We start from the raw sequence: 13,156 nt of genomic DNA, 5'->3' as shown, positions 1-13,156 counted from the left end.
TCCATTGCTTTGGGGACAGATACAGTACTAAGTTCTTCATGAGTGCACACGTTTGCCTGAGACATGCAGATGTACATACATCATCGTCGCCAGGTTTCTCCCTATATCGAACCTGTCTTTTTCATATTTTCCTCAGGGAGTGACGGCAGTCATTTTCGACTCAGTAAAGTAAGGAGCAATTGTACCTGTAATCAATCTGTTGTTGGGCAGCCTACCCTTCCCTCCTTGGATACACCCACAGTGGCTTAAAGCATTGAAACACACAGCCCAGGTTGGTCATGGTTTGGCTTAGTGCAGTGAACAGAGCAGATGAAAAAATCAATAGTAAACAAAAAAGAGCTATTCCAGGAGCTAGTGTGACCTCGCATGTCCTGCGATTCAAATCGCTCCATTACATGCTCTGAAGCCTGACCATTGGCTGATAAATGCAGTACAGTACATCACTGGTTCATTGCATTCTAAAGCAGTGATTTGATTAATCCAAATCTCATGCAGCAGCTCTCCCCAGTTAGAAAATATGTTGCCTACTATTATTGTGGTCAAATTCTCTTAATCCCTACCGTGCTGAGACACTCTCAGAATTGTGAAGCATATTTCAGTGAAACGTCTAACTTCTCCCTTGAGCTGCGATGTTTCTGCTGGTTGTTTTTACTTCCCACTCCGGTGGCTTACGATGAGACTTCTCAAAGCAGAACAGCTGATAAGGAAGAAACGACATTTGGACACAGAGTGATTCGAAGAGATATATTCCCTCTAAATATTTTCTCCCACTGAAATGCATTGAAAAGCTGTACTTTTCAATAAAATCTACTAAATACACAGGACATAAACATAATACTCATTATTAATAAATAAGAAATGAAACATTAATGGCTTCAGTTATAAATCTTCATAAATTACATTCTAGCCGAGTGATGTCTCTGATACTAAGACGCGTTTCTTAGAGTTTATTGTAACACCTTACCAAATTTTCCTGAACACAGTCTAACTATGAAACCTTCCATATGCCACAGTCCTGTCCTGAAATGCATGCACTGACCCATTGAGAGCATACTGTAGGAGATTATTTCATTCCAAAACAACTGGCCACATCACTTACTGCTTTATGAGTAGGTAGTGTAAAAGTTGCTTATTTATTTTCTGTCATTTTTTAATCAAACTTAAATGCAGTGTTTTAGTTGACCTCAATTGAAAGCATTCCCACCGCATATACAGAATCTAGTTGTTGACTGTCAAGACAACATGCCTAAACCCATCTGCACAATGTAATAATTTTACTCGACAGAGCCAAATGATTAACTTTAAAAATGGACTTCTGGTTTGCACTAAGATGAGCTTGCTAAACTGAAAAGATATTAGACCCAAATTTTCCAGGTCTGACATGAAAAAAAAAAATTGATCAAAAAAGATATTTTTGTTTCTTTAAAGCCATATGTTTAATCACTTTATACATCAAGGCATACACAATCAGATGTTACCAGCTTTCACAGGAATACATTTTGGCAAATTTGTTTGGCATTAATCTCCCCTTCTGCTTCACAAGTGATAATATATACTGGCACACACAACAATAATCATAAAACATGTCTTCCAAATGTTATAGAAATATTCATAAAGATTTTTTTGTGAGATTCAACATCACCTCATTTTGTAAGAGACCTCACTACCATTAAATGTACAAAATACATTTTACTCTAAGACAAACTGTGTCAAAAGCTCAGTATTTGAAATGTCTTCAGTAAACCTTAAGAACGCAGATACTGACCTAGGCTAGATTTGATACACAATAATAAATAAGGGCACGTGAGAATTATCTAGTCAATGGGAAAACACAAATCAAACAGTTACAGGACATTTGAAAGATCGATTGAAAAGATGGAAGCAGCCTGGTTAATTACCACTGTAAAGGATTTGCTGTCAATTTAATCCATTGTTTTGGATTTTTCAAGGCTTTGTCTTTGAGCGCCATAACATACCAAGCTAGGGGGCACTTTGTTTCGTTTCGTTCGATTGCTAAATTCTTGCTCATCACTCTTCCAGTACTTCACTGTCACACATTCTGTCCCTACAAAGACCTGCTTTACTATTAAACCACAAAGAAACGTACTCCAGAGTCTACTCCTTATGTACCGTATATCAGACCGAATAATAAGAGGGAAATTTAGTATAGGGGAGATCATTTTTAGTGTAAATTCAGACACTTGGTTCTCTCAGTATTAACCAAAGCAATGTCCTGCCGCAGGGAAAAAGTGGAAAACAGAATGATTCTATGTCTGATTTTTCTCCAATACAGAGATCTGCTACGATAAGCAATTCTGTAAAAACCTGAATTGTCCTGTTTCACAACATTAGCTGCTCTTGTAATAAATATAAGCGACAGTATCTCCTTCAAATACAGTTTGATGTACAAGGACAGGCTATTTGACAAGAATGCAAGCACATCTGATCAGTCTAGTGCCCGATGTTTTGTTTCAGATATATTACCTGTGTGTCAAGGCTGCTCATTCTAACCTGACAAGGCACTGCATTAATCACAACTACATAAGTAAAAAGGTGCATTAAAATACATTATAGCAGACTTCTTGAGAAAAAAATGCTACAGCCAAGTGTCACTTTTTCATTACAAAACCAGTCTTTGACTGGTAATTCCCAAGAGCATGTAAAACCAAATTTCAGGGCACTTTTAAAACACTTAAAGAGACATCAGCACCAATGCAAGGGCTTTCTAAATTAGTGTCAAGTGTCTGCGGCACCAGCACAGTTTAACCGAAGCCTTTCTGGACAAAACCCATATAGAATAATAAAACTAGGTGGCATGCATTGTCACTAATATTATCTGCTGCAAGCTGAAAATGTTTAGCCTAAAGTGTTTCCCAGGTAGATGAGCAAATTGCAATATTGTACAAGAATCCCCAAAACACATTAAGTGAGGTAGACAAGGTCATGCTGCAACAACTGGAGTGCATTGTCAACAGTGCTTTTTAGCAAGGCGCTAGGTTTGCTCAGTTGCCCAATTAAGCAAATCAACTTACAAGCAACTTGTTGTGTTTATGACAGACAGGCTAGAAACAACTGAAGCTCAACTCTGTTTTGAATGGAAACCTATACATATATTAGAGGTGACTGAAGCAGATATTTTTTTTCCACAATGTGACCAGCTAATGGCTGATTCAAAAAGCCATTTCATTTTCACATAGTAAAATATATGTGTCTTTGCAGTTACAAAAGCACTCTAGCAGGGACAAAGTCTGCTATAAACCACCTACAAAGTACTTACACCATTCTTTTAATCGCACACATTGAACAATAAGGCAGCAAAACAAGACTAAATATTAGACATGCTCTTACGAGAATGTACCTTTATATTAACAAAAACGTATTGTACAACTGATTTCCCATAGACTTCTCTTGACTTGCAGGTTTTTAGACAGTAAGGTTTTGACCAACTATGACCCAGCTGTCATATAAGGATGAAAGTCTGGATTTATCCTTCTTCTGGTTGATCAAGTCCATTTAATTCAGGAAAAAGACATTGGAAAAGAGCAAACTCTGAGGAAGTGAGAGCTACAGTAGCATTCAAAAAGCCTTTGGTCCTATGTGAAGGTTTAGCCAGAGTCCCCAAAATGTTCTTTTCTCACTATGCATGGCCAATCCACAACACACGTGCCAGGTGAGAAAGTAGCAATGCACACATTCTCGTTTGCTCATTGCCAACATGGAGCCAGGGCACCACAATACACTTCCTCAACTATGAAGCCAGATGCTCCGAGACAGTTTGGTCAAATGAGGTGGCTCCAGCGTGGAGTTGCAAGTACAACATTCCTAATTGATGGATCAGCCACACTTTTGAGATGCGAAGACACAGAAGGTAGGTACTGCCTTTAGATCATGAATCATCACCTTTGGCTGCTTTGTCCCTCTTAAGACTATTTAGATTTATACAACAGCTGGAGATGGCCTCATCCATGACAATAGTTTTCATCCTGTTGTGACTGTTCAGAGCCCCGCTTGCTCATCCTTCTTTCATGGAAATGAATCACCACTGTCCTCCTGAGCACAGTTTCCATGGATAATTTCTGTTTAACTGTGAAACTAGTGCCCCCTAAAGCTTGATTTAGCAATTACACTTGAAATTCCCATCCGCAGCGGAGGGCAAACAGGCCAGGCAGTCACGAGTTCACATCCACTAGGGGCTGGATTCTTGGTTTTAGTTGGTTGTAGTTTGAAAAACTTAAAAACATTCCAAAGATTAATAATAAAAACAAACAATTCCCACCAACAGTCCATGAAATAAGAGATCAAGACGAATTTAAAGGATGACCTTTTTTAAAAAATAAGGAGAAAAACACCTATTTTCTGCATTTGCAAAGAAAAATTAAATGTTTTTCGCTGGACCATAGTTTTTGAAAGTGTGGAAAAAAATTGTAGTTGAGCAAAAGAGTTTTAAAGTCTTCTTTGTTAGATCAGGAGATGATAATTAGGAACATGCTGTTCAAACCAACAGGATATGAAGTTAAGCTCATTATAAACAAAAGTGCTGAGAGATACTTGCCAAAATGCCACTGATGTCAGAACAAAACTCCTTGAAGTTCTGTTGGTAATAAGATTTAAAGTGTAAAGCAATTATAAAGCAAATATCGTAAATACCTCAGCAACCAAAAGAGGGAAATTATAAAAAACATAAAGCAGACGTAAATAACGTAGCAGTCAATAGATGGAAAGCATCCATAATGTCTGCACAGTATTGTATAATATATATGACTACATTCACAGTAATATATATTATATGAAGTAGGTAGCTGCATCAGTATACATAGGTTGCAAAGAAACAGGTAAAAGTTTATTCCATGCAGAAAAAGAATAAGACGCAACGTTTCGGCTGTGGAGCCTTCTTCAGGTGTGAGGGAGAGAGGGAAACTGGCAGCTGCTAAAGCAGGAGAGAAGAGACAGAACGCCGGTTTAGTGAGAGACAGGGGCAAGTAGCCCCAGGAGGAGGAGAAGGAATGATGAAGAGATCTAGAAAAAGAGGTAAACACTTATGAAGAAATTGGACCAAAATGATCAAATTGCTTCCTTCAGACTTGAACACTAAAAATAAAAAACTGCTACATTAGGCTTTGCCATTGTGATACATCTTCAAGTGTAAAGGCAATAGCAGTTACAAAAGAGTTGTGTTGAAGAATGAAATGGATTTCCACACTGCACAGTCTATCAACTGGCCTTGAAGGCAGGGTAAATCTAGACACTAACATGAAAGACGTGCTGCATATTGTTTCCAGAATTCCCAAGGTTAATGTTTTGGTCAGAATGTATATTGAACTCGTATTGTCTGGCTTGCCTTTGAAATGCATTGTGGTATCAACTGTGTCAGAATACCTGAAAATACTAATCCAATAGCTAGAATCGGTTTGAAACAACCCTCTTCAGCTACAGTAGCTTCTGCCATAAAACAATCCATGTGTGTGCAAGGAAAGCTCAGATAAGTCCACACTGTTTAAGCTTTTGGACTATCCAGTGTATAACCTTTATGCTGCTTGTCAGTGTATAGTTTTTGATTTTAAAGTCTGGATCGAAAAAACAGTTCCAGCTGTGTGGACAGGCTCCGTGCTAGTTTGAGTGCAGTGCCAGACTTCTTTCGGTATTTCAATGTCTGATTCTGTTTAACTCCCACAGTGGCCATAGCTCATGTCTCAGGATGTACTCTTTTGCATTGAATTTAGGCACTAAGTTTTTTTTTTTGCTAGCCACCTGTAAAAAAAATCTCTGACCCTTGTGAGTCAGGTGCATTTCTAGCATCCCAGAGAGAGGGTTTTGCGCCTGCAACTCCCTCTTCCCTGTCTCTTTGCTTTTAAAAAGACTTGACAGCTGTCTGACAGGCAAGCCCACAATCTGAAGCATCAGTCTGGGACATGGCACCAAGGACACCTGGGATAGTCCTGCCCGCAGGGGCTGCTGGGAAACGGGTGTGGCTTCCCGTGAGTGATGTCATCACCACGGCCCCACCTCTTTTCCCAAGAGGGCAGAATTAGGGGGACAGGATTTCGTTGGCAGCTTCCTCCTTCTCTCGCCGCTCGAAGGCCAGGTGAGCGCGCTCCAGGTCCTGCACGACGTCCAGCAGTCGCGCGGCGGCCGCCATCCTGCGCTCGTGGAACTTGCGGCTCCGCTGCACCCCGTCTGAGGGAGAGAGATCCACGGCGCGAGGGTGAGCGAGGGAATTTTGTAGACGTGAGCTTGAGTTTTGGCCTTGGAACACATGGCAGGCCACTGGTTCCAGACTCTCACAAGCCCCTCCATAAAAATGTGCCTCCTGGTCACGGCTGTGAATGCCCGGGACGAAGGCATGTACACCTTGTCAGATTAATTAACCGGACAGGACAGCGATCTGACAGCACGGGAGGCAGGACAGCCGGTCCAGCCACTGACCGTTCTGGCAGTGTCAGAAGTCTGTCCTGGAATAAATGAGCGACGCTCCCCCAAATACATCTCATCTCATAATGTCTACGAGCACCTAGCCGTGCCAACAGTATGTGGTAATAGCACCGTGCTCACTGCTGCAGGCTTTTTAAAAATGTGTTGGATTTTCTTCATTGAAGTCATACAACTGCGAACTGTAATAGTGGCCAATGATGTCAATTTAATTCAGTGCGTCACTGATATCATTGCAACATATACAGTAGTTACACATACTGTATCAGCTGCCTGCTTCCTACTCACAGAAGCTGCCACCACCTGCGTGCTGCAATGAAAAAGTTAAGCATTCTCAGTGTAAACTAGGCTGCTAAACCCTTGTCCCAGCTGCTGGGCTGCCATGATGTCCTCCCGGCTGCGTCTGCCCTACCTGGAGGCATGCGGGGGCTGTGTCTGCGCTCCTCCTCGTCCATGGCCGTCTCCGCGTCCACACATTCCAGATACTGTTTCCTGCATGCAAATACGCAGAGAGCAGTCCGCAGAAAACTTGAGAACGTGCAAAGACAGGTTGCTTTTTCCGTATGGTTGTTTTGTTACGTGCGCAAGCAGGGAGAAGGATAATCCACCCATGCATCCACATTGTAACGGTTTCTATCCCAGCAAGCAACGGGTGCAAGGCAGGGCCACCCTGGTTGGGGCGGCAGTCCACACTCATACACAGGCTCGTACACTCACACCAGTGCCAGTTTCCCCAGTATCCAACCTGCTTACCAGTATGCCTTTGGACTGTGAGAGGAAAGCAAAGCACCTGGGGGAAACCCGTGCAAACGCGGGGAGAACATACAAACTCCACGCAGACAGCAGCCCAGGAATTAAACCCAGGGCCTCAGCGCTGGGAGGCAGAAATACAAACCACTGTGCAACCGTGCCACCCAGGGTGAGGATAATGACAAAGCTTTTGGAAAGAATGTTTTAAGAAATAAATCCATGGACCGGGAATTATTTATTGGACTGAATGATTGTCCTGTATAGCCTACAGCACTGTCACTTTGAAGGGGTTGTATCTAAACTTTCAAGACAGCCTCCTTGCTGTATGAATATTTCCCCATGTAAAACACGACTACTGAGCGATATGAGAAGCCGTGGCAGCTCAGACGACAAGGGCGTCTAGCTCCTGACTGGAAGCTCCCGGGTTCAATCCCAGGGAGGGGACAGCGATGGAGCTTGCTCTAATTCCTTCCAGACGGCTCCCAGGTCCACTCGGCCTGCTTTCCAGATGAGCACCGGGGGTTAATCCTTCCGGGGGTAATAGGCTGGCCGGAGCGTGATGCTGACCACATCGCCTCCACCTCCAGTGTCCAATGGTCAAAAAAAATGGTGGCCCTTGCCCCCCCATTCCCCCATGGGCCTTTGTGGCCTGAAAAGGGACCTACCTACCTACTGAGAGATATGTTGCAATCAAATGAATAATGCCTAGTCACTTGTTTTACTTACAGATTGTCTTTGTGAAATATGCTAGTAAAGGTTGTGATTGACTTGTGAGCACTCAATGGGGTATTAATTCTTTGAAAGTTGCCATTGGGTTACAGTACAGATAAAGAGTTCAGTGCCTGTGCCTGTCTGTTAGTCTGTCCATAACAGGCTACTGTCTGAGAAAAATCAGCAGCAGGAATTTTCTATCCAAATATAATACAGCATTTACACAAAACAAGTCAATTTAACTTCCCAGGAGTGTTTCACAAATCACTTGCTTCTTCTTGGCATGATTCCCGTTTTTGCTAAGACTTTTTTTCACGATCTTTTTGCCATCTGCTGGCAAATTCCTCCTTTACTGCATGAGGGGAAACATCTTCTCCGCTAGAGCTCTGACCTCCTCTGGTGGATTTTGGAATTGCACTGTTTAAATATTCTTGTTAGCTCTCCAACTCATCTGGAACAATAACCAGAGCCTAGCTACACTCAAGAGTAACTGCGTAGCAACAATTCAACCCTTATCTTTTCCATTGCTATCTGAGATCATCTTATTCCATCTTCCATTCTATTTCTGTTACAAAATGAGGAATTGTACATATTTAAACATTAGCTTTCTGCACAAGCATCTCCATCAGGCCCAGCATGATTATGCTGTAATTAGTAACATTACCAGATACTGCTAAATTCATAATTCATTTCACTGCCAGGGCACTGTGATACTATATTTTCTTTGCTTATCTATTCTATAACTTCATACAGTTAATTATAAAGCCTAAAGGCTGTAGAAAGACTCTTAGTGGTATAGTAATAACAGTTCATGTCTCCATGCCTTCATGACTCCAGTTTTCAGAAAAGTGCTTTGTTCACTTCCTTACCGTTGGGCATATATGTTAATTAAGCATTAAATGAATCAATCTTCATCAGTGTAATTGTATCACTTTATACGGATCTCTCTTGAGAAGACTTTCATATCTTGTGAAAACAGATCTCTTTTTGCCACTTTTTCTGCAAGTGAGATTAAGTTGAATGCTTCTTTTTCACCTTATCAAGTTTCCCTAATTTTCTTGGCCCTTTCTTTGCTGATGAATGTTCACAGCACAGGCTGTGGAAGGTCAATCATTAAAGTCAACACCAAAGATTGCTTGGCATGAAGCTCACTCGAGGACCAAATCACTTTGTTTTTGATGCACTTCACCTGGAGAAATACTGTATCATTGAACTTCTATTAGTCTGTGGTCCTGATTGGCTCATAAAGGTGCTGTGTCAGATTGCAGATGGTGACCCTGTGAACCAGATATTGCCAGTTTGATCCTGGGCCGTCAGTATTTGACGGTGAGTGGAATTTTCCAAAGCAGTTGTACACAACTGGTGAACTGAGCTGGGCATATGGCCTAGGGTCAACCTGAATGTGCTAAACTTGGCATGGTGGATTATTCCTGGGGAATTGATCTGGGTGTTAGTATTGTTGTCACTCTGATCAAAAACACTGTCATATTTCCTCATTCAGTCGATGCTCCGGTTTCCTCCCAAAGTCCAAAGACATACTGGTAGGGTAATTGGTCTCTGGAAGAGCTGGCCCTGTGTGAGTGCGTCCCCCTGTGATGGACTGGCGTCCTGTCCAATCCAGGGTGTCTTCACCTTGCACCTGCTGCCCGTTGGTCCGTACAGGATATGGATGCATGCTGACTGACCTGAGCATGTCTCTGCCCTGCAGCAGCTGCTTGTAAATGGTCTGTGTCTCTGCATCAGGGTCCAGAGGGTCACTCCAGTCACCCAGGGTCACAGCGGAGTGGGTGCGACTGCAGCCCAGCACTGAGAGAGAAGAAAGGGACAGATATTTAGCTGGAAGCCAGACCCCCATTGCTATCAGAAAAAAGTGTACTGCCAAGGACGAGGACCAAAAATACATTAACTCTGTCCGCCTAAGCTGACTACCTAAAAATAATGCCCTATACTGTAGGAAACTGTAACAAAGCAGCTGTGTCTCTGAGCAGCCTGTGTCAGCTGGCTCTGCAGTAGTCTGGTGTGGAAATATGTGCAGACAGGGAAAGCACAGTTTGCTTTCCTTTATGAATAGAGGTTAGAAGGAAGAATCCCAGATCATCCTGCATTAGGTTAAAAAGGTAACAGATTAAATCAGGATTGGAGGGTGGTGTATTTACTCCAGGGTTGGTCAGGCCTCAGATCCTTGTTCCACAATTTCCAACAGATTGTTTTTCAGGTTACTGAGACCTCATGTATTCAAGTATGTACTGTATGTACTGTAGGTCCTCCATTGCCACAATGCTAGGTTAAAGGGGACCATTTCACAGAAATACATACCTATACAATTTTGGCTTATATAATAAGGCAGCTTGGAAAAGTCAGTTGGTTTAAAGCTTCATCCTCTACTTTTGGAAAAGCAATCACACTCTTCATAGAACTAGAGCCCGTTCAAGAGCAAACTGACAATTCCGCCCCTTAAAGAGATCTTCCCTTTGTGAAGACCCTCATACCTCAACAAAATGCGCTGCTTATGAACGTCATCCCTGAAAAGTTAGATTTGTCTTCACCTGTAACTAGACTTTCCAGAATAGTCCCTACAGTCCTACAGAGCTACAGATGAGGTTCCTGCGCTCTGTGCCCAGACTGAGAGACACTGAGAGACAGGGAGCTGGTCCTTGCCTGTCCTGTCACTCTGCAGGCAGCAGGTCCACCGGCCACTGCGAAAGGCTCCTGGGTGAAAGGATGGCAGCATCCGCTCATTGTAGATGCTGGCCTTCCTAATGGCCGACAGCCACTGGTTCAGCTCATTCACATTCTGCAGAGAGGAACAGATGCTCACTGGGTTGGACTCAGACCAGGAGCCATTGTCACACAAGTTCTACCACAGCTGTGTGCTGAAACCTATGGTTTTCAAACTGCTGGTCACGCAGGCAAACTAACAAGTCACCTTGCACTGGATGTACATGGTGTGGAGCTGCCCGTCGTTGTCCTGAGTGATGACCTGCATCATGTTCTGCTGCTGGAAAGCATTTTCGTCCACCCGCTCCACAGCACAGATGCGCTGGATAGGGATGGAGGAGCGAACCTGGGAGAGACAGACAGGCTCACGCTAATTGTTCTTAACCGATTAGTCAGGAAACTGCCTAATCGATAGTACCTGTGGTACCTGGAGGTCAAAGAGAAGGCTAGGCTAGGTGGCCATCCTTATGATATGATGTTAAAAAGATGTTCTGACTATCTAGTCATTAATGGTCACATGGCACTTTCTCAAATCGTAGTAGTGCCCTGGTTTCCTGGCTAAATGCTGCTCTGGGCTTGTGCAATCTGGACAATTAAAAGTTCTTCTTTAATAGTTTCCCTCTGGTAGAGTAATTTCTCATTTCTCCACCGGATCTGCTGTATAATGGGGCTGCTGGTGTGTAAGTCCCTCAACTAGGTGCTGTGCTTCAGTGGTGGATGAAGTGGGTGCCCCTCCTGTAGGTAAAAAACCTGGGGATGAAAAGTGCTATATAAGCATAATTAAATGTCACCATAATGTTAAACAGATGATCTTCATTTTCTGTGGCCTTTCTTGAGGGATGTTAACATGTCTAGTGCAGTGAAGCATTCTGTGATGGGCTGAATTCCACAACCAAACTCCCATAACCACTGTGAATTCCACAGTTCACGCTGGCGTGTAATAATGTGGTGTGTGGATTCACATCTGTGGAAAACGTTCAGTCTTTTAAGTAAAGAGCACAAAGCCTGCGCCTAATGTACAAATCCTAAACTGAAGCATTCCACATCACTCAATGTTTCATTCACAGTGGTCTAGTAAAGGCGATGAGGAGTTGCTCAGACTACTGAAAAACTCAAAAGTACTGCCAGTGAAAGTCCAAAGCAGAAGGTGCAAGTGCAGCAATGCTTTAATGAGATGTGTCCCAGTATGCGCCTCAACATCAGGAGGAAATGCAGGGCACTTTAATGTGCAAATCGGGCTCACTTCCAGAGCAGGGGGAGGAGGGAGGCGATTGCTTTGAGGGTGCCGGGCTTGATTTACATCCCAGGAATATCTGCATGATTTATTGCATGTGAACATCCATTCCTTTATTCTGAGGCACAAAAGAACGCGCCCTGTGCAAAGCACCACCCTTATCATTCGGCACATCACTCCCCTTTGTCGAGGAAAAAGCTTCCTTGCAAATGAGCAGCTCGTTAACAAAAGGGGCTGCTATAGATAATTACCTCCTGCTACTGAGGTTCTGTTTTAAAGGAAATAAATTAATGAACCAACAGACTGAAAGAGGCCAAAGGTTTTGGCAAGTGTCTTGCTAGCCAGCCGAAATGTGATCGTTCCATGGGGAGCATTTTTGCTGGGTAAATTTGAGACTTTGTCTTTTTCTTGGTCAGGGGTGTGTTAAAGCCTCACAGCTCTGAAGCCTTGCTCACTAGCTAGGAGTTCAAAGGTACTGTAGCTCTAAACCTTCCGTGGAAGCTGTTAGACAGTAGAATTAGCATCAAGCATGGTTATATCAAGTTCTTTCACTAGGATCCCCTGACACAAGAAATGGCAATATCTGTCTCTACTGTTATTAAACTTGCTTCACATTCGTGTTTCTAGTGTCATAAATGGCATCAATTATGTGTGCATAATGTTTATTTAATCAAATATATTATCAAATGAATTTTCCCTGTTATGGGTGTAGTATATTTACACATTACATTAGTGTTTATTGCTGTGACTCTTGATGGGATTAAGTGGCTTTCTAGGGAGGGATGGATTGTTATCGATATTTATGGACTATAGCTGTGACATGAGGTGGTCTGGACAGGACAGTATGAAAATGGATCAATATTATTTGGCAGAAAGGGTGATACAAGGAGGCCTGAGAAAGCATGTTTCATTGGACCAGTGAAGTGTGTCATACCAATTGGTGTGAGAAGCTACCAGTCAGCATTTTGGACACGGTCCAGTGTGGGTAGGCGAGATGGAACATATTGGTAAGTGCTACAAACTGGTGTATCACGCAAACGGATGGACACTGTCCTCATCATTTGGACAACATTGTTGAGTCACTAACATTTTTACAAGCAAGTGTGGGGGATGTATCATCAGGCATTGGTGCCTTACGTCATCAACAAGGTGCTGTAAATGTACCCAGTTTTTAAAAGAACAGGTCCAGTGCAAGCTGACCAGTGTGAGGTTATTTCTAGGGAGTACATTTCATGTAACGACTGTGCCCCTGGGAAGATCATAGCAGAGGGAGGTGTGGCAAAATCATTCGGAATACCAAAGTGGAGTGTGAAATTC

General features: G+C 42.8%; 1 protein-coding gene across 3 annotated transcripts in view; it reads right to left on the bottom strand.

Moving 5' to 3' along the window:
- Positions 1 to 1,411: 1,411 nt before the first annotated feature.
- The window catches only part of rasal1a (RAS protein activator like 1a (GAP1 like)), a 67,657-nt gene continuing 55,912 nt past the window's right edge, over positions 1,412 to 13,156 (bottom strand). For all 3 annotated transcript variants that reach the window (XM_088936188.1, XM_088936190.1, XM_088936191.1), the window contains 5 exons: positions 10,814 to 10,951; positions 10,546 to 10,681; positions 9,573 to 9,693; positions 6,839 to 6,918; positions 1,412 to 6,174 (listed from right to left, as the gene is read on the bottom strand). In XM_088936188.1, coding sequence (XP_088792314.1) covers positions 6,026 to 6,174; positions 6,839 to 6,918; positions 9,573 to 9,693; positions 10,546 to 10,681; positions 10,814 to 10,951 — 624 coding nt within the window. In that variant the 3' untranslated portion in view covers positions 1,412 to 6,025. The remainder of the gene's footprint in view (positions 6,175 to 6,838; positions 6,919 to 9,572; positions 9,694 to 10,545; positions 10,682 to 10,813; positions 10,952 to 13,156) is intronic.

This window comes from Atractosteus spatula, chromosome 17 (assembly GCF_055471065.1).
Source record: "Atractosteus spatula isolate fAtrSpa1 chromosome 17, fAtrSpa1.hap1, whole genome shotgun sequence".
Classification (NCBI taxonomy): domain Eukaryota; kingdom Metazoa; phylum Chordata; class Actinopteri; order Semionotiformes; family Lepisosteidae; genus Atractosteus; species Atractosteus spatula.
The sequence above is the reverse complement of the archived record's forward strand: the minus strand, read 5'-3'. Positions and strand labels throughout refer to the sequence as shown.